The sequence below is a fragment of the Mobula hypostoma genome, chromosome 18 (assembly GCF_963921235.1).
Source record: "Mobula hypostoma chromosome 18, sMobHyp1.1, whole genome shotgun sequence".
Taxonomy (NCBI): Eukaryota; Metazoa; Chordata; class Chondrichthyes; order Myliobatiformes; family Myliobatidae; genus Mobula; species Mobula hypostoma.
Window position 1 is genome coordinate 2166414 of NC_086114.1, and position 25282 is coordinate 2191695.

The 25282-nt window shown below is 47.5% G+C and overlaps 1 protein-coding gene across 4 annotated transcripts in view; it reads right to left on the bottom strand.

Moving 5' to 3' along the window:
- The window catches only part of caly (calcyon neuron-specific vesicular protein), a 52423-nt gene extending 27874 nt beyond the window's left edge, over positions 1–24549 (bottom strand). The window contains exons 1-2 of one of the 4 annotated variants that reach the window (XM_063070308.1): positions 24134–24549; positions 674–827 (exon numbers count right to left, since the gene is read on the bottom strand). In XM_063070308.1, coding sequence (XP_062926378.1) covers positions 674–802 — 129 coding nt within the window. In that variant the 5' untranslated portion in view covers positions 803–827; positions 24134–24549. Of the gene's footprint in view, positions 1–673; positions 828–23519; positions 23806–24000; positions 24020–24133 lie in introns of those variants that run through there. The other 3 variants (XM_063070310.1, XM_063070311.1, XM_063070309.1) reach the window with 3 other exon arrangements.
- Between the last annotated feature and the right edge of the window lie 733 nt (positions 24550–25282).

Genomic DNA, 25282 nt, shown 5'->3' on the forward strand with positions numbered 1-25282 from the left:
ACTCCCACCAGCGTTTTCTGCCCCTTAGTGTTACGCAGCTCTACCCATATCAATTCCACATCTTCTCGGCTTATGTCCTTCATTTCTATCGCGTTAATCTCCTCTCTAACCAGCAAGGCCACCCCACCTCCCCTTCCATCATGTCTATCCCTCCTGAATATTGAATATCCCTGAACATTGAGCTCTCATCCTTGGTCACCCTGGAGCCATGTCTCTGTGATCCCAACTATATCATAATCATTAATAACAATCTGCACTTTCAATTCATCCACCTTGTTACGAATGCTCCTTGCATTGACACACAAAGCCTTCAGGCGCTCTTTTACAACTCTCTTAGCCCTTATACAATTATGTTGAAAAGTGGCCCTTTTTAATGCTTGCCCTGGATTTGTCGGCCTGCCACTTTTACTTTTCTCCTTAGTACTTTTTGTTTCTACCCTCACTTTACACCCCTCTGTCTCTCTGCACTGGTTCCCATCCCCCTGTTGTGAACTAACCTCCTCTCGCCTAGGCTCTTTAATTTGATTCCCACCCCGCAACCATTCTAGTTTAAAGTCACCTCAGTAGCCCTATACAATAGAAATTAATACAATCACAGGGCTAGTTATTTAAATTATGCGTACATATAAACTTTCAACCAGTGGTCTGCCTGTCGGAGGTGTGACATACATACCTTCTCGGGGAGTGGCTGCTGAAGTTGATTTACATCGAGTGGAGTTATCAAAGGGATGTTATCAAACCCATCGTCTGTACCCTGCTGTTTCTCTGCCTTCTCAGAGAAATTGCATCCAGGCTTCACCATGTCTGATTGGAACGATTAATCCCACCTGTAAGTGAGCGAGGAAGTTAATCAGGTGCTTTCTCTGATCCACAGGCTTCTGATGTTCTAACTCAACTCGGAGTTCGCAGTTAAAGAACATATTCTGTTATACTCTGGGGCGATTGTTAATTCAAGTCAGGCAGCACATATGGAGAGGAAAGAACTGTCAAGGGTTTGGGTTGAGACCCTTCATCAGGAGCCAGAATAAGAGGCTGAGAAAGGGAGGGAGTACAAGCTGACAGGTGATAGGTGAGACCAGGTGAGGGGGAAGGTCAGTGGGCAGGGGGTGGGGATGAAGTGAGAAGCTGACAGGTGATAGGTGAGACCAGGTGAGGGGGAAGGTCAGTGGGCAGGGGGTGGGGATGGAGTGAGAAGCTGGGAGGTGATAGGTGAGACCAGGTGAGGGGGAAGATCAGTGGGCAGGGGGTGAGGATGAAGTGGGAAGCTGGGAGGTGATAGGTGAGACCAGGTGAGGGGGAAGATCAGTTGGCAGGGGGTGAGGATGAAGTGAGAAGCTGACAGGTGATAGGTGAGACCAGGTGAGGGGGAAGGTCAGTGGGCAGGGGGTGGGGATGAAGTGAGAAGCTGGGTGGTGATAGGTGAGACCAGGTGAGGGGGAAGGTCAGTGGGCAGGGGGTGGGGATGGAGTGAGAAGCTGGGAGGTGATAGGTGAGACCAGGTGAGGGGGAAGATCAGTGGGCAGGGGGTGAGGATGAAGTGGGAAGCTGGGAGGTGATAGGTGAGACCAGGTGAGGGGGAAGATCAGTTGGCAGGGGGTGAGGATGAAGTGAGAAGCTGGGAGGTGATAGGTGAGACCAGGTGAGGGGGAAGATCAGTGGGCAGGGGGTGAGGATGAAGTGGGAAGCTGGGAGGTGATAGGTGAGACCAGGTGAGGAGGAAGGTCAGTGGGCAGGGGGTGGGGATGAACTGAGAAGCTGGGAGGTGATAGGTGAGACCAGGTGAGGGGGAAGATCAGTGGGCAGGGGGTGAGGATGAAGTGGGAAGCTGGGAGGTGATAGGTGAGACCAGGTGAGGAGGAAGGTCAGTGGGCAGGGGGTGGGGATGAACTGAGAAGCTGGGTGGTGATAGGTGAGATCAGGTGAGGGGAAGGTCAGTGGGCAGGGGTTGGGGATGAAATGAGAAGCTGGGTGGTGATAGGTGAGACCAGGTGAGGAGGAAGGTCAGTGGGCAGGGGGTGGGGATGAAGTGAGAAGCTGGGAGCTGATAGGTGAGAACAGGTGAGGGGGAAGGTCAGTGAGCAGGGGGTGGGGATGAAGTGAGAAGCTGACAAGTGATAGATGAGACCAGGTGAGGGGGAAGGTCAGTGGGCAGGGGGTGGGGATGAAGTGAGAAGCTGGGTGGTGATAGGTGAGACCAGGTGAGGGGGAAGGTCAGTGGGCAGGGGGTGGGGATGGAGTGAGAAGCTGGGAGGTGATAGGTGAGACCAGGTGAGGGGGAAGGTCAGTGGGCAGGGGGTGGGGATGGAGTGAGAAGCTGGGAGGTGATAGGTGAGACCAGGTGAGGGGGAAGGTCAGTGGGCAGGGGGTGGGGATGAAGTGAGAAACTGGGAGGTGATAGGTGAGACCAGGTGAGGGGGAAGGTCAGTGGGCAGGGGGTGGGGATGAAGTGAGAAGCTGACAGGTGATAGGTGAGACCAGGTGAGGGGGAAGGTCATTGGGCAGGGGGTGGGGATGAAGTGAGAAGCTGACAAGTGATAGATGAGACCAGGTGAGGGGGAAGGTCAGTGGGCAGGGGGTGGGGATGAAGTGAGAAGCTGGGAGGTGATTAGTGAGACCAGGTGAGGGGATAGGTCAGTGGGCAGGGGGTGGGGATGAAGTGAGAAGCTGGGTGGTGATAGGTGAGACCAGGTGAGGGGGAAGGTCGGTTGGCAGGGGGTGAGGATGAAGTGAGAAGCTGGGAGGTGATAGGTGAGACCAGGTGAGGGGGAAGGTCAGTGGGCAGGGGGTGGGGTTGGAGTGAGAAGCTCGGAGGTGATAGGTGAGACCAGGTGAGGAGGAAGGTCAGTGGGCAGGGGGTGGGGATGGAGTGAGAAGCTGGGTGGTGATAGGTGAGACCAGGTGAGGGGGAAGGTCAGTGGGCAGGGGGTGGGGATGAAGTGAGAAGCTGGGTGGTGAAAGGTGAGTCCAGGTGAGGGGGAAGGTCAGTGGGCAGGGGGTGGGGATGAAGTGAGAAGCTGACAGGTGATAGGTGAGATCAGGTGAGGGGGAAGGTCAGTGGGCAGGGGGTGGGGATGAAGTGAGAAGCTGACAGGTGATAGGTGAGACCAGGTGAGGGGGAAGGTCATTGGGCAGGGGGTGGGGATGGAGTGAGAAGCTGGGAGGTGATAGGTGGTAGATTTCTGCAGATGTTCCGTGGACAGCATTCTAACTGGTTGCATCACCGTCTGGTATGGTGGGGCCACTGCACAGGATCAGAAAAGGCTGCAGAAAGTTGTAACCCCAGTCAGCTTCATCATGGGCACTCGCCTCCCCAGCACTGAAGACATCTTCAAAAGGCGATGCCTCAGAAAGGCGGCATCCGTCGTGAAGAACTCCCTCTCCCCCCATACCATCATTCGGGACATGCCTTCTGATCGGGTGAGGTACAGGAGCCTGAAGAAACACACTCAACATTTCAGGAACAACTTCCCCTCTGCCATTGGATTTCTGAATGGACAATTAACCCATGTACACAACGTCACTTTTTTTGCTCTGTCTTTTTGTACGACTTACTTAATTTTTTTATGTATTATATATGCTGCAAGGTAGTCATAGCCAGGAGTGGTAATGGGGACAAGCTCCCATTATCTATTACATGCTCCCAGTGGCGTGTACCTCAAATAGCCTCTGAAAACCCAAGTCCAGTTCCTGGCCTTCACATGTGGTTTAGCTACTAAGCTTGGCGGAACTGTTTCTACTGACAGGAGAAGGGGGAAAGGCAGGTTACTGGTGCCTTTAAACCAGTCGCTTTGGGCAGATGGGGCTCATCAGCCGTGGTTGGCAGTTCATCTGGAAGGAAAACTCTGATCTCACATCTCCGCTGCCTTGCAGCCATACCCACTCATGGGGAAGGCTTCGGGAGTAAACCCTGAAGGAAAAATCCGGAGCTGGTGTCCCTAAGGCAGTCCTACATTGAGTTCAACGCTGACTGGCAACTCCTGTGACAGTGCTGGTACCAAACTGTATCGGTGTCTACCGTTCCTTTGGGTTCATCAGTTGCGTGGAGAGGGAGCTGGCTACATGGACAACAGCTTGTTGTACTGCCCAGGATTGTGTAGATAGCTAGGACATAACATCCATGTTAAACTCTGACCGATGGAGGCCTTATTCTATACTTAGAATTTATAGTTTTTAACATTATATATTGCAAAGTACTGCTGCGGCAAAACAGGAAATTACGTGACATATACTCATGACGCTAAATCTGATTCTGAGAAGTTCAGTTGCACAGCACTGTTCAGGGACATAAATCTGCTATTTCTGGAATGGGACAAATCTCCAAACATCTGCAGGTTGCATGTCCCACATGAGAAATTCATCGGGGCACATCTGCCCATGAATCACGTCTCCACCAACGACACACGTGTTCTATGTGGAATGAGGTCACTTGCTGTGCAAAACTCCACTGCTAGTTTGCTTATGAAATTGGTTCAGGAGTGTATGAGGACATCTGTTGTAGAGCTTTCTCAGAACACCCACCTTTCCAGCTTGCTGCCACATTCATTTCTAAAGGGTTTCCCTGAGCAGGACCCATCCTGATCTACAGATACTGATTCAGATGGGCGGTCAATAATGAAAAAAACAGATACAGGGGCCTACAGATACTCAGCAGGTCAGGAAGTATCTGTGGAGACTGAAACACTTAACTGAAAAGCAGTTCAATTCAAGTCAAAATCGAGATTACATCACAAGTACATAAATGCACAGTCACAATGAAAAATTTCACACTCACAACAAAAACACAAATTAAACATAAATTACACACAACTTCTTTGAGAAAAAAATAATTCAAACAGAAAAAGTCAATGTTAGTGCAAGGTCATGACAGGATGCTGGTGTTGTTAAACGATTTGGATTAGGGTTGTGCCAGATGGTTCACAAGTCCATAAGATACAGGAGCCAAATGAGTCAATTTGGCTCTTCGATTCTGCTATGCCATTCAACCATGGCTGATTTACTTTCCCTCTCAATCACATTCTCCTTGCCTTTTCCTATAACCTCTGACACCCTGATGAATCACTAGGCTAAATGCCCTAATCCAATGTCTTATGCTTTTATGATGTGGGAAACAGACAAAAACCTTCCTACTGATCCACCTGCTTCCACCCCGCATTGACATCAGCCCAACATCAATAACACGGTCATTTTGGTAGAACTGAGATATTCCGCCTGAATCGCATTATCAGTAGAGTTCATTATTACCACACACACTAGTGATTTCATAAGAAGTGTATTTATAATCTACCACACACACAGACACACACCATCACACACAGACACATACACACCATCACAAACACACACACATGCACACCATCACACAAAGACTCACACACTCTCACAAGCACAGACACACACACATACCATCACTCACAGATACACACACCATCACACACACACATCATTACACACAATCACACACAAACACACATGCACACTATCACACAGACTCACACACACACTATCACTCACATGCACACACAAACACACACACATCATCACTCACAGATACACACACCATCACACACAGACTCACACACAGACACACCATCACACACACCTTCGCCTCAGATCTCATGATGTGATCTGAGCTCACTAACACTCACACCTTCAGAGTCCTGTGTTGTTTGGATCACAGTTGGTCACACTGGGATGTTTTGGAAGTCATTATCATCAGAGTCAAACAGACAGTCTTGTTCTGGGATATGAGGGTTCTGTGGTATTAAAGTTTCCTTTAATTTGGGGAGAACTTTACTTAGTTCTGAATGGAAGCACATAATTCATCAACTGTCAACTCATCAACAATATTTTTATCCAGGGTTGAAATATCTAATACCAGAAGGCATGCAATTAAGGTGAGAAGGGAAATTTCAAAGGAGATGTGAGGGGCAAGTTTTTTTAAAAATCACAGAGAGCAGTGAGCAACTGGAAGTGCTGGTGGTCCAGGCAGATACATTAGGGAATTTTAAGACACACACACAAAATGCTAGAGGAACTCAGTAGGCCAGGCAGCATCTATGGAAAAAAGAACAGTCGATGTTTCGGGCCAAGACCTTTTGACAGGACTTTGGGTCACATTTATTCCTTATAGTCCTGGTGAAGGCACTTGGCCCAAATTATCGACTGTACTTTTTTCCACAGGTGCTGCTGAGTTCCTCCAGCATCTTGTGTGTGTGCTTGAATTTCCAGCATCTGCAGATTTTCTCTTGTTTGCAGAGGGAATTTTAAGAGGGAACGTGAGGGAAATGGACATTTAGACAGATGAACGTGAGGAAAATGGACATTTAGACAGATGAATGTGAGGAAAATGGACATTTAGACAGGCAGATGAATGTGAGGAAATTGGACATTTAGACAGGCAGATGAATGTGAGGAATTTGGACATGTAGACAGACAGATGAATGTGAGGAAAATGGACATTTAGACAGATGAACGTGAGGAAAATGGACATTTAGACAGATCAATGTGAGGGAAATGGACATTTAGATAGACAGATCAATGTGAGGAAATTGGACATTTAGACAGATGAACGTGAGGAAAATGGACATTTAGACAGGCAGATGAATGTGAGGAAATTGGACATGTAGATAGACAGATCAATGTGAGGGAAATGGAAGGATATGGACATTGTGTAGACAGAAGGGGCTAGCTATTTGATTATTAATTTAATTGGTTCAGCACAATACTGTGGGCTGAATGGCCTGTTTCTGTGCTGTTCTCTTCCATGTTCTATGTTGGTCACAGCGCTCCTTCCCCTGGTTTGATGTCCTGGGTCATAGACCTCAAGGTTCATTTGCCTTTACTTTCCATCAGGCTAAGGGCTTGGAAATCTGGGTTGGTACCATTCACCAGCCAGAGCTGCACATCACACTCACAGACAGTAATAATCCAAAACTTGGCCTTGGTGAGAAGTCTCTCCACAAACCAGAAATTGTGGTTGCTAAAGGACTGGAAGTTTCCCAGTGGTGAAGTGAAGTGTGGTTCCATTAGACAGAAGCAGCATGGATTTAGAAAGGGCAGATCCTGTTTGACAAACTTACTGGAGTTCTTTGAGGGCATAATGAGTGCAGTGGATAGAGGGGAACAGATGGATGTCGTATACTTGGATTTCCAGAAGGCGTTCGATAAGGTGCCGCACAAGAGACTTATAAATAAGATACGGATGCATGGAGTCGGAGGAAGTGTATTGGCATGGATAATGGATTGGTTAACCAATAGAAGGCAGAGAGTTAGTATAAATGGGTGTTTCTCCAGTTGGCAGTCAGTGGTGAGTGGGGTGCTGCAGTGGTCGGTGCTGGGCCCGCAGCTGCTTACCATTTACATTGATGATTTGGAAGAGGGGACTGAGCGTAGTGTAGCAAATTTGCTGATGACACTAAACTGAGTGGAAAAGCAAATTGTACAGAGGATGTGGAGAGTCTGCAGAGGGATATAGATAGGTTAAGTGAGCGGGCCAAGGTCTGGCAGATGGAATACAATGTTGGTAAATGCAAGATCATTCACTTTGGAAGGAATAATAGAAGAGCAGATTATTATTTAAATGGTGAAATATTTCAGCATGCTGTTGTGCAGAGGGACTTGGGAGTGCTTGTTTACGAATCGCGAAAAGTTGTCTTGCAGGTACAACAGGTTATTAAGAAGGCAAACGGAATGTTGGCTTTCATTACTAGAGGGATTGAATTCAAGAGCAGGGAGGTCATGCTGCAACTGTACAGGGTACTGGTGAGGCCGCACCTGGAGTACTGTGTGCAGTTCTTGTCTCTGTACTTGAGGAAGGATGTACTGGCTTTAGAGGCAGTGCAGAGGAGGTTCACCAGTCTGATTCCAGGGATGAAGGGGTTGACTTATGAGGAGAGATTGAGTCACCTGGGACTATACCCTCTGGAGTTCAGAAGGATGAGAGGGGATCTTATAGAAACATACAAAATTTTGAAAGGGATAGATAAGATGGAAGTAGGAAAGTTGTTTCCATTGGTAGGTGAAACTAGAACTAGGGTACATTGCCCAAGGTTCAGGGGAGAAGATTTAGGATGGAGATGAGAAGAAACTGTTTTTCCTAGAGAGTGGCAAATCTGTGGAATACTCTGCCCAGGCTTCCTCACTAAATATTCTTAAGAAACATTAGATAGGTTTTTACATAGTAATGGAATTAAGGGTTATGGGGAAAAGGCAGGTAGATGGAGCTGAGTTTACAGACAGATCAGCCATGATCTTATTGAATGGCGGGGCAGGCTCAATGGGCCGGATGGCCTACTTCTGCTCCTATTTCTTGTGTTCTTATGTTTTTCTGCTGACAAGAAAATTATTAGAAAGAAAATAGAATTTGCCTGTCATGTCATCTTGACCGTGATGAATTAAAAAATACAATCAAAGTTCCCAATAGAATAAACTGTTTTCTAAATGGATTGAGCATGGCATTTAGAAAGTTCTGTTGAGTGGTTGCAATGTGGCTGCTGCTGAAAGTTCAGATTATGTTCTGGAATCAGCTAATTCATGTAATATACAACCAGGGGCCACTTTATAACGTACAGCAGTGGGACCCAGTGTAGTCTTCTGCTGCTGTAGCCCATCCACTTCAGGGTACAATGTGTTGTGCATTCAGAGATGCTCTTCTGCATACCACTGTTGTAACACATGGTCATTGGAGTTACTGTCACCTTCCTGCCAGTTTGAACTAGTCTGGCCATTCTCCTCTGACCTCCCTCATTAATAAGATATTTTCACTCACAGAACTGCTACTTACTGGATTTTTTTTTTGTGTTTTTTTTTTAAACACAATTCTCTGTAAACTCTATAGACTATTGTGTGTGAAAATCCCAGGAGATCAGCAGTTTCTGAGATACTCAAACCACCCCATCTGGCACCAACAATCATTCCCCAATCAAAGTCACTTAGATCACATTTCTTCCCCATTCTGATGTTTGGTCTGAACAACAGCTGAACCTCTTGACTGTGCTATGATGCATTGAGTTGCTGCCTTGTGATTGGATGATCAGAGATTTTCGTTAATGACCAGGTGATCACTGGGTGTACACTAACGTCTCAGGGCAGTGAAATAGTGCAGCAAGAGGTGCTGCAGCCACGGCTCCGCTGACTGGTGTTCAGCCACAGGTTCTGGTGCAGTCTGTGGGCGTTTGCATGGCCTCCCTATAATCTAAACTGGGCTGCTCTTCCCACAACCCAAAGTGGGGCACATGAGAGATAGGTGGGGCAACGAACTGATGTGTGTGCTCTTGGAGCCGGCACAGACTTGATGGGCTGAATAGCCTCCTTCTGTGAATTAAGAAAGCACGATGAATGCAATAGTGCTCCTTCTTCAGTGCTTACCTCTGCAAGCCCCCTGCCATCTTGGCGAGAACAAGGGCCTGGATTCAGTCCTGAGGCTAATTGACTAGACAACTTCATTCAGAGATATTCTCTGCTTCAAATAGTGCAGATGGATGGTCCTCGGATGAAGAAGTGGTGATGTTCAGTGTAGCCTCCCCTAAACTGCTGCCACTTAGAACATAGAACAGTGTAGCAGTACAGGCCCATTGACCCACGATGCTGTGCCGACCTCAATCTACTCCAAGACCAATCTAAACCTTTCTTCCTACATAATCCTCCATTTTTAGGAGAGGTACCCAGACAGGCACATTGACAATAGAAAAATGGAGGGTTATGTGCAAGGGAAGGGTTATATTGATCTTAGAGTACATTAAAGCATTTCGAAGGGCCTCTACTATGCTGTAATGTTCAAAGTAAAGTCTGTTTGTCAACCCCTAAGACAAAGACCATGAGGCCTTAAGACATAAGAGCAGAATAAGGCCACTTGGTCCATCAAGTCTGCTCTGCCATTCGATCACGGCTGATTTATTTTCCCTCTCAACCCCATTATCCTGCCTTCTCCCCATAACCTTTGACCCCTTACTGATCAAGAATCTATCAGCCTCTGCTTTAAATATATCCAATGACTTGGCCTCCACAGACATCTATGACAATGAATTCACCACCCTCTGGCTAAAGAAAGTCCTCCTCTTCTCTATTCTACAGTGTCCTCTGCTCCTAGACTCCCCCACTATAGGAAACATACTCTCCGCATCCACTCTATCTAGACCTTTCAATATTCAGAAGGTTTCAATGAGATCCCTCCACATTCTTCTAAGCTCCAGCAAGTACAGGCTCAGAGCCATCAAACACTTCACCCTCTGCATCCTCAGGGTTTTTATTCCACAGTTCTGCCTCACACCTTCTCCATTGCCCCTCCAAACTGATGTTCCCCGTCCCTGTGAAGGTGCTCTGTAGGTAAGCAAAACATGAACTGTCGGAAAGACTCAGTGTGCCGGACAGCCTGTGGGGAGGCAAAGCAATGTTGTTGATGTTTCAGGCCAAAGACCCTTTGTCTCCAGTGATGTTGCCTGACCCACCAAGCACTCGCAGCTGTTTGTAGCTCCAGGTTCATAAGAATGATCCCAGGAATGAAAAGGTTAACGTAAGAGGAGCAAGGCGTCAAAGGCTATGGGGGCATAGCATGAGATAGTTTTGAGAGGGTGGAGCAGACTTGATGGGCCGAATGGCCTAATTCTGCTCCTATGTCTTTTGTGTTATTGCAGCATCCATAGCCTTGCGTTTTTCCAGTTTCTAGGTGTGGGATTTTATTCCCTGTATTCAGCAGTTTATTCCCTCCTGTAAAGATTAGGAACTGCATCAGAACACAGATTAACTCAGTGACTCCCACTCCTAACAATGAAGCCTTGAGTGTAAAAAGGTCCAGCATACGTCATCAGAAACAGCTCGAACAGCTTGTCCTAACCTTCACACATTATCTAGGTCAAATGCACTTCATAACACAAAAGTAAAATGATCCCAAATACAGATACTAAAAGTGAAATGTTGCTGTTATTTGAGAAGAGTGTCGGAACACTTGTGTGTGTGTGTGTGTGTGTGTGTGTGTGTGTGTGTCTCTCTCTCTCTCTCTGTGTCAGAACAGAGTTACAGTCTTGTGTGTGTGTGTGTGTGTGTGTCCTTCCTGACTATGGAATCTAACTCCCTTCTCTCAGATTTCACTACCTTCATGCAGTATCCGTCTACAGACCATGCCACTCAGGAGTAGGGTATATATATATTTATATTTTTTGTGGCTGTATGTTTTTCTGCTATTGGAACTGTATGTGCTGTGTACTGTGTGTGACTGTAGGTACTGTGTCGTGCACTTGGCACACTGTTTCATTTGGCTGTATTCATGTGTATGCATGAATGACAATTAAACTTCAACTTGATAGTCCCTGTGGCCTGACTTACAATGGAAACTGTAAACTTTGTCCACACTAACTCAGACCAGTGACATTAATGCCTCAGCGTCGTCACCCTGCTCTCGTTCCAAACCAGCGCTGCTTTTCAGCATTCCAGCATTCCAGCACTCCGCTAGGAAAAAGGTCTCTGTGGTGACCTAACTCAAGGGCCAAAGGGAAAAGGCAATAAATGCCAGTTGCGCCCACATCTCTCGACAAAGAAGCCTCCATTGCCCACATCTGTGCATCCAGTCTGTGGAAGACTTGTGCTTCCTGTGAAAGGTATTTTTTGCTGACCTTTGTGTGAGTCCAAAGACTGTCCTTTTCTCAACCTGAGGCTGTACACCATGTGAAAAGCACCTCATGGGTGGTCCCATACCTGATTCCCCACAGTCTACCTATGATAGCTCATTGAAAGCAGTTGCTGAGAGATGTATTGTTGGAATTATTATTTAATTACAGTACTTAAATAATTTTCATAACTTTTAAGAATTTATAGTGACTTGATAGAGATGTACAAGATGATAAATGGCATAGATCGTGTGGACAGCCAGAGATATTTTCCCAGGGTGGAAAGGAGACAAATATTTTAGGTGGTTGGAGTAAAGTATAGGGGGGATGTCAGAGATAAGTAGTTTTTTTTACATGGAGAGTGTGGGTGTGTGAAACTCTCTGCTAGGTGTGGTGGTCGAGGCGGGTACAATACGGACATTTAGGAAACTTGGATAGGCACATGCATGATGGAAAAATTGAGGACTATGTAGGAAGGAAGAGTTAAATTGATCATAGAGCAAGTTAAAAGGCCAGCACGCTTCCCAACTCTGTATTCCATCAGCCACTTCTTTGCCCATTCTCCTAATCTGTCTAAGTCCTTCTGTAGCCTCCCTATTTCCTCAAAACTACCTGCCCCTCCACCTATCTTCATAACATCTACAAACTAGGCCACAAAACCATCAATTCCATCAAATCATTGACATGTAACATAAAAAGCAGTCCCAACGCAGATCCCTGAGGAACACCACTGGTCACCATCAGTCAACCAGAAAGGACTCTCTTTACCATCTACCCCTATTCCTCACTCTCTTCATTGCTTTCCAGTTCCCTCACTTCCCTGTCAGGTACCGGGCAGATGCTAAGAAATTCTAGTACGTTCAGTCCTTTTTATGCCTAGTGTTCGAAGGCGGAATAAAACACCATTTGTGGCAGTTCTGGTATCTTTTAGCAGGTGCATATCCATGTGCAGAACCATTTTGAGAGACCATTCCCTTTGTTATTGAGACTAGGCTCATTTTCACTACCGGAGAGATGGGGTGGTGACTGGAATCCATCAAAAATTAGAAAGCAGTCTGCACGTTTTGGCACCCTGACACTGTCAGGCTATGCGCTGTTTCTTCCACACTTAACCCCCATACACACACACCCACATCAAGTCTGTGGTTGAAATATAGTCTGTATACAGAGAAGTGGTTCCACTTAGCAGAATAATTAGTTCTCCAGCTCTGTTTCTACTCGAAATTTTCAATTTAATGCCAATTTAGATTAGATTTTAGATTCTGAGGACACACAGTCCTTTTTTATTGTCATTTAGTAATTTCAATTTTAGTATACTCAATTTCTGAGTATTTCTAAATTTGAGCAGATCGTACACACTTGGAAAGAAATGTTTCATTTCTCAAACACACTTGTTTCATCACTCAGTCACAAGATCTAGACGACTGACCAAACAACTGTTACTCTGCTTGACCACTTCACCGGACCAGTTCTGCAATCCAATAAGGAAGGAGGATTTTGTTCCCTGTTAGTGGACCAAATGGGTTTTTATAACAATCAATAGTTTATCAGTCCCATTCGATAAAAGTGCAATTAATTCCAGAATATTTTTACATAATTAAATCTAAACATTTTGACTGATGCTCTGGGTATTTGAACATGTTGATTAATCTGTGTGACATACGCTCTCCCTGTCTACAATCCAATTCCATTTGGAAACACTTAAAGCCTCACCCCCTCTTTTAAATTATTTAAAATACAGTCTATTTCTGTTCTATTTAATGAATTGAATCAAAATGCAAATAGATTTTTTGCTTTTACTCACGTAATTTTGACTGAAAATGGTTGCCAGAAAGTGGCAGAAGTTGTGTGAACTTCTGTTCGTACTGTAATCCTTTCCTTACAGAAGAGGCTTTTTTTTATCCTAACGCTGTTCCCAGCTCATCTGCAGTAAAATCACATCTTATGCATGGAGGGAACCACTGCTGACAGGTTCAGAGATATCGGTCAGGATTATACATGCCAGAATTTTTATGGCAATAACTTTCAAAGTTTACATGGGAAATTTAGGGTTAGGGTCAGTCTCCGAAACAGAATGAAAAACAGGAGAGTTGACTTGTGTAATGTTGCATTTTTAAATAATTCCTTTAAAAATAGTTATATCACTACACTCTGACACTCAGCTGGAAAGCAGTTTTGATATTTGTTGTTTGTATAAGAGAATCTTCAGAATAAAAAGGAATAAGATGAAAGTCTTGAAAAGAATGCATTGACTCTGCAAAGCATGACAAATCTCCACACCATGAGATTCTTAAAATTCCACTGCCTTATACCTTCATCTAATTAGTTTCTGTTTGATCTCACAATAACAGTTTATGGCTATGAAGCTTTAGCTTCAAGCAACAAAGGGGTGAATATTGTCTCACCAATTTATGCAGGCGAGAGGCACTAATGAGAAACAACTTCTTCAGGTCCTCTGGAGAGAGTGGGTGACCTTCTCAGCAGGGTATTATATCATAGCCTGTCCTTTTGTTACTCTGCATCTAGTTTATCTTCAATCACCACAATGATATCCATCCACAAATTTCACATTGTAAGCTCCGAAAATCATTATCATAATAATCCTGGCATTTAGGATCTTGGCTGGTACCTCCAAATCTTTTAGAAAGTGACAACAGTACACTTGAATATCACTTCTGTGAATCCTGTAATAATTCACAATGGTAGCTTCTTTGTGATGATGCTCTGTTAGCAGTGGATAGACCGGCAGTTCAACCTCACTGTTGTGCTCACTCAACCACGTTAACTCCTTACCAGACAATGCTTGGATTTTAAAAACCTTACCATCTTGTTCAAAATGCAACTCTGATCAACCTTGCCGTCCAGAATCACAACACATCTAAATTTTTAGAATCTGAATCTATTAACAAATTGGAACGTACCTCATTGTGGCAATCTACACTCAGTGGCCACTTCATTAGGACATCCTGTACTGAGTGTGTGTTTGTGGTCTTCTGCTGCAGCCCATCCACATTAAGGTTTGACATGTTGTGTATTCAGAGATCTCTTCTGCACCATAGAGACATAGAAACATAGAAAATAGGTGCAGGAGTAGGCCATTCAGCCCTTCGAGCCTGCACTGCCATTCAGTATGATCATGACTGATCATCCAACTCAGAACCCTGTACCTGCCTTCCCTCCATACCCCATGATCCCCGTAGCCACAAGGGCCATATCTAACTCCCTCTTAAATATAGCCAATGTACTGGCCTCAACTGTTTCCCGTGGCAGAGAATTCCACAGATTCACCACACTCTGTGTGAAGAAGTTTTTCCTCAACTCAGTCCTAAAAGGGAGCTAGTGCTTTACTCTTTAGAGAGAAGGAGGTTGAGAGGAGACATGATAGAGGTGTACAAGATAATAAGAGGAATAGATAGAGTGGATAGCCAGCGCCTCTTCCCCAGGGCACCACTGCTCAATACAAGAGGACATGGCTTTAAGGTAAGGGGTGGGAAGTTCAAGGGGGATATTAGAGGAAGGTTTTTTACTCAGAGAGTGGTTGGTGCGTGGAATGCACTGCCTGAGTCAGTGGTGGAGGCAGATACGCTCGTGAAGTTTAAGAGACTACTAGACAGGTATATGGAGGAATCTAAGGTGGGGGCTTATATGGGAGGCAGGGTTTGAGGGTCGGCACAACATTGTGGGCCAAAAGGCCTGTACTGTGCTGTACTATTCTATGTTCTATGTGCTAAAAGGCTTCCCCTTTATCATTAAACTGTGACCCCGCGTTCTGGACTTCCCCAACATCGGGAACAATCTTCCTGCATCTAGCTTGTCCAATCCCTTTAGAAATTTATACGTTTCAATAAGATCCCCCCTCAATCTTCTAAATTCCAGCGAGTATAAGCCTAGTCGATCCAGTCTTTCATCATATGAAAGTCCTGCCATCCTAGGAATCAATCTGGTGAACCTTCTTTGTACTCTCTCTATGGCAAGAATGTCTTTCCTCAGATTAGGGGACCAAAACTGCACACAATACTCCAGGTGTGGTCTCACCAAGGCCTTGTACAACTGCAGTAGTACCTCCCTGCTCCTGTACTCGAATCCTCTTGCTATGAATGCCAGCATACCATTCGCCTTTTTCACCACCTGCTGTACCTGCATGCCCACTTTCAATGACTGGTGTATAATGACACCCAGGTCTCATTGCACCTCCCCTTTTCCTAATTGGCCACCATTCAGATAATAATCTGTTTTCCTGTTCTTGCCACCAAAGTGGATAACCTCACATTTATCCACATTAAATTGCATCTGTCATGAATTTGCCCACTCACCTAACCTATCCAAGTCACCCTGCATCCTCTTAGCATCCTCCTCACAGCTAACACTGCCGCCCAGCTTCGTGTCATCCGCAAACTTGGAGATGCTGCATTTAATTCCCTCGTCTAAGTCATTAATATATATTGTAAATAACTGGGGTCCCAGCACTGAGCCTTGTGGTACCCCACTAGTCACAGCCTGCCATTCTGAAAAGGTCCTGTTTATTCCCACTCTTTGCTTCCTGTCTGCCAACCAATTCTCTATCCACATCAATACCATACCCCCAATACCATGTGCTTTAAGTTTGCACACTAATCTCCTGTGTGGGACCTTGTCAAAAGCCTTTTGAAAATCCAAATATACCACATCCACTGGTTCTCCCCTATCCACTCTACTAGTTACATCCTCAAAAAATTCTATGAGATTCGTCAGACATGATTTTCCTTTCACAAATCCATGCTGACTTTGTCCGATGATTTCACCGCTTTCCAAATGTGCTGTTATCACATCTTTGATAACTGACTCTAGCATCTTCCTCACCACCAATGTCAGGCTAACTGGTCTATAATTCCCCGGTTTCTCTTTCCCTCCTTTTTTAAAAAGCGGGGTTACATTAGCCACCCTCCAATCCTCAGTTACAACCACTGTTGTAATGAGTGGTTATTCGAGTTACTGTCACTTTCTTCTCTGGCCATTCTCCTCTGAACTCTCTCATTAACAAGACTTGTTCGCCCACAGAACTGCCACTCACTGGATGTTTTTTTTGGTTTTCACACTATTCTCTGTAAACTCTGGAGATTGTTCTGCGTGAAAATCTCAGGAGATCAACAGTTTCTGAGATATTCAAACCACCCTGTCTGGCACCAACAATCATTCCATGGTCAGTCACTTGGATCACATTTCTTCCCCAGTCTGATGTTTGGTCTGAACAACAACTGAACCTCTTGACCATGTCTACATGCTTTTATGCATTGAGTTGCTGCCACATGATTGGCTAATAAAGTGGGCACTGCGTGTGAATACAAATGGCTGTGATGTTCTGTTATAGTATAGCCTCCTTCTGCTACATCCCAAAATGTTGGGACGTTGCTTTGGGCAGGAATATTGCAATGTTACTTTACATCATTCCAGGCTCTAGTCTTCTATGGCAATCAAAGATTGTGTATACTTCTCCTTTCACAGGCTGCCTGCATCGTGTATTATCTTTGGAATGAGAGCTGTGCTCCATCTACCCATAAGCACAAGAGATTCTGTAGATGCTGGAAATCCTGAGCAACACACACAAAATGCTGGAGGAACTCAACATCTATGGAGAGGAGTGAAGGGTCTTGGCCTGAAAACAGAAAGTTTATTCCCCTCCATAGATGCTGCCTGACCTGCTGAGTTCCTCCAGCATTTGGCGTGCGTGCCACATCTAGGTTGTGTGTTATTTCTCCAGGTCGCTGAGTGCAACTTAAAACAGGACTTCTGGCACTGAGAGAGGACTTTCCTCCTCTCCATTCGGGACACTTATTTATTTACTTAGAGATATGCATGGGACAGACCCTTCCAACCCAACCAGCCATGATGCCCAGCAACACACCTATTTAACCCTAGCCTAATCACTGGGCAATTTACAATGCTCAATTAACCTACTAACCAGTACGCCTTTGGACTGTGGGAGGAAACCGGAGCACCTTGCGCAAATTCAGGCAGCTACAGGGAGGACATACAAACTTGTAACAAAGGATGCCAGAATTTAACTCAAACTCTGACGACCCAAGTTATCATAGTGTTGTGCTAATTTCCACGTTACCATGGCGCTACTCAGTAAAAACCAGTCATATACGCAATCGGCTCATCTCTATAGACAGGGCACATCAGAAGTGCAGCATACACAGTGACCCTGGCAATACACATTCCCAAAGACACTTCCCATCCTTCCCACAATCTCTCTGACCTCCTACCATCAGGCAGAAGGTAGCACTGCACAGGAATCAGAACTGTCAGGCTGGGTAACAGCTTCTGCCATCAGGCTGTTGAGACTTCTTAGCACCCTGCTGCCACCCGGCACACATGTACCCCCTGTCTGAATGCCCTGCTGTCCCTCCTCCTCCCCTACATCCAACTCACCAACACACTCCCATCCTGCACTGGTCAATTTTCATCTTTTATTGCTGCTGTTTCACATATTCATATGACTGCTTGTTTTATTACAATAGTGACAGTAACATTACACTGTCTTACGAAACATGCACCTCACACTTTATGTCAATCTCCCGGCCCTGTTATTTTGTGACCGTATGCGCTGGATCGTAACTACATCTGCTGTGTGTGACTATATGCACTATGTTTTGTACCTTGGTCCCAGAGGAACAATGTTTCGTTTAGCTGTAGATATGTGTAAGGGTGAATGTTTCGTTTAGCTGTAGATATGCGAAGGGCGTGAAGGTGAGCTGATTGCTGAACAAGGATGTGATATTGGGAGCGCTGTATGTTTGGATAATGAGCATCATCTTGGCATCAGCAGATACTGAGCTGCTCCGGTGCCTGGTGAACACCGTCTGGTGTTTGGCGCCACGTTCAATCAGTGAAAGCAACTTGCAGTCACATTGCACTTCGAAAGGAAAACATCCCAAGCAGTTTCACCACAGGGTAAACTGACAGAAACCAGCAAAGTAGCAAGGAAGGGGAGAGCTGAAAACTTAATCAAATGGGTATGTTCTAATGGGGAGGGGGTGAGGGGCTTCAGGCCTGAGGTTCAAGGAGAACTCTGGGTGCCACAGTAGTGTAATGGTTAGCATGACTTTATCACAGCCTGGGGTGTTGGGATTCAGAGTTCAATCCCAGCGATCTCTGTATGTCTTCCCCATGGAATGCATGTGCTTTCCCCAGGTACACCAGTTTCCTCCCACAGTTCAAAGACGTCCCGGTTAGGTTAGTATGCCATTGTAAATTGTCCCGTGATTAGGTTAGAGTTAAATTGGGTTTTTTTGGGGGGGGGAGGTGGTTGCTGTGCAGTGAGGCTCGAAGGGCCAGAAGGGCCTATTCTGCATTGTATCTCAAAATAAAATAGAAATAAGTAAAAACATTCCAGAACTAGGGTCATCTCTCATGGGAGGCATGTCTGCAGCAGTAAGGTACAGAGAGAATTTAGAGCAAGCGTTAAGGTTACAAGTTGTTCTGAAAGGCTGTGGGTCAGGAAGGCAGCTGGTACAGAGGGTGCGACCTATGGGCGGTTGAGGTGGACATTGGGAGAATTGTATAACTAGGGCACTGGGAATCCCAGGAGGTTCTGTAAGCTGGAAACATAGCACTGATATGGAAGCAGGTGAGGGACTGGCCAGGGATCAGATAGCTACAGCAGGGCTCTCAATAGGATCGGGTGAAATATAGGTGTGCCAGCTGGGAGGCTGGGGGCTGGGAGCTGCACCAGACCTCTGAGGTACACATTGAGCCAGACAGTTTCTAGATCAGTCGAGGCATCAAAGGTTATGTAGAGAAGGCAGGAGACTGGGGCTGAGAGGGACAATAAATCAGTCAAAATTTGCTGATGCACAACCACTGACCCCACTGGGAGGTATAGGCACTGAGCTCAGCACCCATTGCCCGTTCTTCCTCCTCATAAGTAGCCATCCAAAAATACTCCATCAGCAGCTTCTTCTCACCTCTATGCACCCGCGTCTTGGGTCTATGCACCTGCCTCTTGGGTCTATATAACCATAAGACATAGGAGTGGAGGCCATTCAGCCCATCGAGTCTATTCCACCATTCCCCTCATGGCTGATTTATTTTCCCTCTCAACCCCATTCTCCTGCCTTCTCCTCGTAACCTTCAAAGCCCTGACTAATCAAGAACCTGTCAACCTCTGCTTTAAATATATTCAATGATTTGGCCTCTACAACTGTCTGTGGCAATGAATTCCACAGATTCACCTCCCTCTTGCTAAAGAAATTCCTCCTCATCTTTGTTCTAAATGGACATCCCTCTGTTCTGAGGTTAAGCTCTCCGGTCCTAGACTCTCACATGATTAGAAATATACTTTCAACGTCCACACTATTCAGGTCTTTCAACATTCGGTAGACTTTAATGAGATCCTTCCCCCTGCCCTCCCCTCCCCCCATTCTTCTAAACCGCAGCGAGCACAGATCTAGAGCCATCAAATGCTGCTCATATGTTAACCCTTTCATTACTGGGATCGTTTTCACAAACCTCCTCTGGACCCTCTCCAATGCCAGCACATCCTTTTCAGATATGGAACCCCAAACTGCTCACGATATTCCGAGTGAGGTCTGACCAATGCCTTACAAAGCCTCAGCATTACATTCTTGCTTTTATATTCTTGTTCTCTCGAAATGAATGTTAACATTGCATTTGCCTTCCTTACCACCGACTGCACCTGTAAGTCAACCATCAGGGAACCCTGCACGAGGACTCCCAAGTTCCTTTGCAACTCTGATTTCAGAATTTCCTCCCTGTTGAATCCTCAACCAATTCGTGACATTAACCAATGACAAGATGAGGGTATTTGAAAAAGTTCTGAGCCAATATTGTTTTTTTAGCATGAAACTAATGCCGAGTGTTCAGGAATTGAGCTGCTTCTTGACTGGTGGGCCACAGGTGTCAGTCGTGCCACACACACAAACTGCCACAAGCCCTTTAGTAGCTGTACCCATCTCAGTGCCCACCATACTCCATAGAAGAGCAGCCAAAACTCAGCGTCTAGACCACACTCTCACCCCAAGCACTCAGCAGTACAATGTGAATTCCTTTGTCTACCCCCTCACTCCCCTCTCCCCCGGGAACAGATAGAAGCAATTCCATGCAACACCCACACAAGACACGAGAGCAGGAGGCAGCCATTCGGAAGTTCCCAGCTCATCCCCCACCTCAGCCCCACCTCCCACAGTAGCTCCCGGCTCCTCGTTCCCATGAATGTCCACATTCCACTGGCCTTGATGCTGAATTTTACACTCAGACCTCATCACAGCAAAATGCACACCTACCCACACCAGCATCCAACATCCCGGCTCTACAGGAGGTGGGGAACCCTGACTTCTCCCCCTCAAACTTCTTGTTCGAGACAAATCCAGCTCCAGCCTCACTGTGGAGATCCCTCTCCCAGTTAAAACAGATGTTACAGTTCTCCAGCAGTGTGGTCTCATTGTTCGACAGAACAAGCTTAGAATGAACAGTGTCTGTCTCACTTCAGGGAGCAACTACTCTCTGTCACCCCCTCACCTCCCCTCCCATCCCTGCACTCTCCTCTCAGTCACCCTCAACTCCCCTCCCTGCACTCTGTCTCACCTCCTCCCCCTCTGCACTCCCCTTTCTCACCCCACTCCCTTACCAGCCCCTCCCTGCACTCTCCTCTCCTCCCTGCAATCCTTTTTCTCACTCCCATAAGACATACCAGCAGAATTAGGCCATTCAGCCCATCGAATCTGTACTGCCATTCCATCATGGCTGATCTCAGATCACACTCAATATCATACACCTGCCTTCTTGCTCTATCCCTTGATGCCCTGAAAACCATCAACTTCCCCTTTAAATATACCCATGGACCTGGCCTCCACATCTGACTAAAAAATTCCTTCTTACCTCTGTTCTAAAAGATCGCCCCTCAATTTTCATGCTGCACCCTCTAGTTCTGGATACCCCCACCATAGGAAACATCCTCTCCACATCCACCTTATCTAGTCCTTTCAATATTCGGTAGGTTTTAATGAGATCCCCCCCCCCCACATTCTTCTAAATCCCAGTGAGTACAGGCCCAAAGCTGCCAAATGCTCCTCATATGTCTCCCCCTCCTGGAATCATCCTCGTGAATCTTCTCTGAATTCTCTCCAGTGGCAACACATCCTTTCTGAGATATGGGGACCAAAACTGTTGTCAATACTCCAAGTGCAGCCCGACTAGTGTCTTATAAAGGCTCAGCATTATCTCCTTGCTTTTGTATTCTAATCCCCTTGAAATAAATGCCAACATTGCATTTCCCTTCTTTACCACAACTCAACCTGTAAATTAACCTTCTGAGAGTCTTGCACGAGGACTCCCAAGTCCCTCTGCACCTCTGATGTTTGAACCTTCTCCCCATTTAGATAATTGACCATACTATGTTCCTTTTACCAAAATGCATTATTGTACATTTCCCAATACTGTATTCCATCTGCCACTTTTTTGCCCATTCTTCCAATTTGTCCAAGTCCTGCTGCAATCACATTGCTTCCACTTTGCCACAAAGCCATCAATTCCATTATCTAAATCATTGACAAACAATGTGAAAAGTAACGGTCCCTGAGGAACACAACTAGTCGCCAGCAGCCAACCAAAAAAGCCCCCTTTTATTCCCACTCACTGTCTCCTGCCTGTCAGCCATTCTGCTATCCATGCCAGTATCTCTCCTGTAATGCCACAGGATGTTATCTTGTTAAGCAGCCTCGTGTGTAGCACCTTATCAAATGCCTTCTGATAGTCTAAGTAACTGACATCCACTGCCTCTCCTTTGTTCACAACAAGGATTCTGCAGATGCTGGAAATTCAAGCAACACACATAAAAGTTGCTGGTGAACGCAGCAGGCCAGGCAGCATCTCTAGGAAGAGGTACAGTCGACGTTTCAGGCCGAGACCCTTCGTCAGGATTTGTTCATCTTGTTTGTTACTTCCTCAAAGAACTCCACCAGATTTGTCAGGCAAGATTTCCCTTTACAGAAACCATGCAGACTTGGACTTATTTTATCATTAGTCTCCAAGTAACCTGAAACCTCATCCTTAATAATATACTCCAACACTTTGTCAACTGCAGTAACTGGCCTATAATTTCCTTTCTTCTTGTCATCCTCCCTCATTAAAGAGTGGAGCGACACTTGTAGTTTTCCAGTCCTGCTCCCCTCCCCTCCACTCCCCTCTTTCACCCCTCCCCTACCACCTCTACCCTCTCCTCTCTCAACCCCCTCCCTTCTCTGCAATCGCCTCTCTCAACCCCTCCCCACCTATCCCTCCTCTCCCAACCTCCCCCTCTCACTCCCTCCCCTCCCTGCCACCCGCTCTCACTCCCTCCCCTCCCATCCCTGCCTCCCCCTCTCACACCCTCCCTCCCCTCCCATACCATCCCTAAACTCCCCCCACCCCTCCCCTCCCCCTCACCCCTCCCCTCCCCTCCTCCCCCCTCCCCTACTCCCCTCCCCTCCCCCTCCCCCCTCCCCTACACCCCTCCCCTCCTCCCCCCTCCCCTCCCCCCTCCCCTCCCCCCTCCCCTCCTCCCCCTCACCCCTCCCTCCCCCTCCCCTCCTCCCCCCTCACCCCTCCCCTCCCCCCTCACCCCTCCCCCCTCCCCCTCTCCCCTCCCCCTCTCCCCCTCTCCCCTCCCCCTCTCCCCTCCCCCCTCACCCCTCCCTTCCCCTCCCCTCCCCCCCTCACCCCTCCCCTCCCCCCCCCACCCCTCGCCCCTCCCCTCCCCCCCCACCCCTCGCCCCCTCCCCTCCCCCCTCACCCCTCCCCTCCCCCCTCACCCCTCCCCTCCCCCCCTCCCCCCCACCCCTCGCCCCTCACCCCTCCCTTCCCCTCCCCCCCTCACCCCTCCCCTCCCCCCACCCCTCCCCTCCACCCCTCACCCCCCTCACCCCTCCCCTCCCCCCGTACGTGGAATGGCCGTTAATCCATCAGTTGCTCCTTTTCACGCTGAATTTATTGGGAGACCCGTCGCTCTGCTCCGCGGCGGTTCACCTGAACTCGCCCTTCGTCCACAAGTGGGGGTCACTGGGCAGGTCCATCCTCTCGCCCGCCCGCCCTCGGTCCGGAGGTGGGGGACATCGGGCACTCAGTAACGGACGGATCTCCGTCTCCCGGTTGCACGGTGCAGGAGAGACCCCGGTATTCCGGGTTCAGAGGATGGAGGCTCAACTGCCGCCTTCTTCCCCTCGGAGCCGGCGGGGAGCTCACCCCCTGCCCCTGCCCCTGCCCCTGCCCCAGCCCTGCCCCTGACCCAATTGTCTCACATCCGCATGGGCGGAGGCTGGCTCTGCTCTCCCGGTGTCAGTCCACCGGGTCGGGCCGCAGTGTACGGTGACTTCGCTCCCACCCCGTTACCGACTACCGACCGCCGCCCACCGCACGATGTTACCGAGAACCCGGGGCAAACGTAACCTCTCCCTCTCGTCCACACCAAGCAACCGGCGGCATCAACCCTCAGCAGCGCAGGACACAGACATCCGCCCCTCAGCCTGAACAACCCACGGGATTTGCCCGGTACTCACCAGCGGCAGACGGCGAGGAACAGGAGACCTGCTCCTGTCTGAGAGAAGATGTTGAATGAGCGAGGTAGACGGCTGGGGTGGGGGGAGGGTGGAGTGCGAAGAGTTGCCGAGGCGATCTCTGTCAGCGTTAATTGCTCCCCAGAGTTGGGGTGTCAAACTACCTGTTAGTGTACCGGAGAAGCGAGCGCGGCGCGGACCCCAGCACCGCCCTGGAGGCTCGGCGCCGTCCCAGCGCAGATGCTGTCCGATTAGTATTCGGGGCAGGTAAAGCTCGGGGCTTCGAGGGAGATCGGTCGTTAATTACAGACACAAGAGATTCTGCGGATTCTGCAAACACGGACGCAAAACGCTGGAGCAACTCAGCCGGTCAGGCAGCGTCTGTGGAGAGAGAGTAAGCAGTTGACGTTTCAGGCAGAGACCCTTCCTTCCTCAGGACTGGACAGGAAGGGAGCAGAAACCAGCATGAGAACATGTTGGGGGGGGGGAGCAGTACAAACTGGCAGGTTAGGGGGTGGGGATGAGAAAGGAGTCTAGGTGACGGGGAGGATCACACTGGAGAGACCCAGACACTATGGGACACCCGACCCCGACAACAAAGTACCTCAGATACCCCACAGAGTGTACCACCCCCTATAGTCTCACTATGTGTGTGTGCCACCCATACTTACAGTCAGTGTGTGTACCACTCCCACATACAGTCACAATGTTTGTCTACCACCCCCACCTACAGTGTCAGTCTCTGTGTGTGCCATTCCCAGCTACAGTTTCAGTGTATGTGTGTACCACCCACACCTACAGTCTGTGTGTACCACTCATATCTACAGTCTCCGTGTGTGTGTCACTCCCACTTAAAGTCTCAATTGCAGTCTGTGTGTGTGTGTGTGTACAATCTGCTCCTGCAGTCTCAGCATGGGTGTATCACTCCTAACTACAGTCTCAATGTGTGTGTACCACTCCCACTTAAAGTCTGAGAGTGTGTAACATACACACCTACAATCTTAGTGTGTGTGTAGCAACCCATCTACAGTTTCAGTGTGCCTGTACTATTCCCACCTAGTCTTAGTGTGGGTTGTACCACTCCCATCTACTGTCTCATTGTGTGTGTACCACCCACACCTACAGTCTCACAGTGTGTTTACCACTCCCACT